Here is a 918-nt window from a genome sequence, read left to right as displayed (position 1 = left end):
CCGAGCCCCTCCGCTCCCGCTCCCCAGATCCTGCTCTTCTCAGAGCCCGACTTCTTGGGGGATCACATTGCCTTCGAGGAGGACCAGGATGCTCTGCCCACCACCTTCATCCCACGCTCCTGCAGAGTCCGCGGGGGCAGGTAGGGTGTCCCAGGGCCTCGCTGCCTCCGGCTCGGGACGAGAACAGGGACATCGCCCTGGCCAGCAGCCCCACAGGCACTCGTGGGGGGTCCCCGAGAGGGTGGGCAGGATGGGAGGTGTTCTGGGGGGGCCCCAGAAGGGATGGATGCCCACCACAATGGCCATGTCAGCCTGGGCACCATCCTCCCCGCCAGCTGGATCCTGTTCGACGGGCAGTCCTTCGCGGGGGAGCAGCACGTGCTGTCCGAGGGCGAGTACCCCACGCTCATCGCCATGGGCTGCCTCGCCTCCACCGCCATCCGCTCCTTGAAGAAGGTCCCAGTGGTCAGTACCAGCCCTTCCTTCCCTTCCCACTGGCCCCGGGGCAGAAAGCCCCCAGGAACCTTTTTCCCCTCCCACGGGTACCCCTAGTGCTGGCTCTCCGGCCTTGGAGCCTTTCTGCACCCATGGGTGCTCACTCCTCCTGCCTGCCCCCCTCCTCCCGCCTCGTCTCTTCCCCCATCCTGCAGTTTTTCTCAGAGCCCTCCATCTTCCTCCACGGGCTGGAGTGTTTCGAGGGGAAGGAGATCGAGCTGAACAACGAAGTGCGGAGTCTCCAGGCAGAGGGTTTCAACAACCACGTGCTGTCGGTGCGCGTCAAAGGCGGGATGTAAGTGAGTCCCAGCCCTGCTGTCCCCTGCCCCGGCTGGTGGGTGTCATCTCCCTGCCCGAGGGTGACCACGCTCTGCCCATCCCATCCCATCCCCTCCCCTCCCATCCCATGCCATGCCATGTCAA

At 65.5% G+C, this 918-nt stretch overlaps 1 protein-coding gene across 1 annotated transcript in view; it reads left to right on the top strand.

Moving 5' to 3' along the window:
* Nucleotides 1–21: 21 nt before the first annotated feature.
* AIM1L (absent in melanoma 1-like) overlaps nucleotides 22–918 on the top strand; it is a gene marked incomplete at its 5' end in the record, with an annotated part of 2,889 nt that continues 1,992 nt past the window's right edge. The window contains 3 exons of the mRNA XM_009697889.1: nucleotides 22–140; nucleotides 336–465; nucleotides 651–790. Coding sequence (XP_009696191.1) covers nucleotides 22–140; nucleotides 336–465; nucleotides 651–790 — 389 coding nt within the window. The remainder of the gene's footprint in view (nucleotides 141–335; nucleotides 466–650; nucleotides 791–918) is intronic.

The sequence above is a fragment of the Cariama cristata genome, unplaced genomic scaffold, assembly GCF_000690535.1.
Source record: "Cariama cristata isolate BGI_N322 unplaced genomic scaffold, ASM69053v1 scaffold22463, whole genome shotgun sequence".
NCBI lineage: Eukaryota > Metazoa > Chordata > Aves > Cariamiformes > Cariamidae > Cariama > Cariama cristata.
This window is presented reverse-complemented; position numbering and strand designations above follow the sequence as displayed.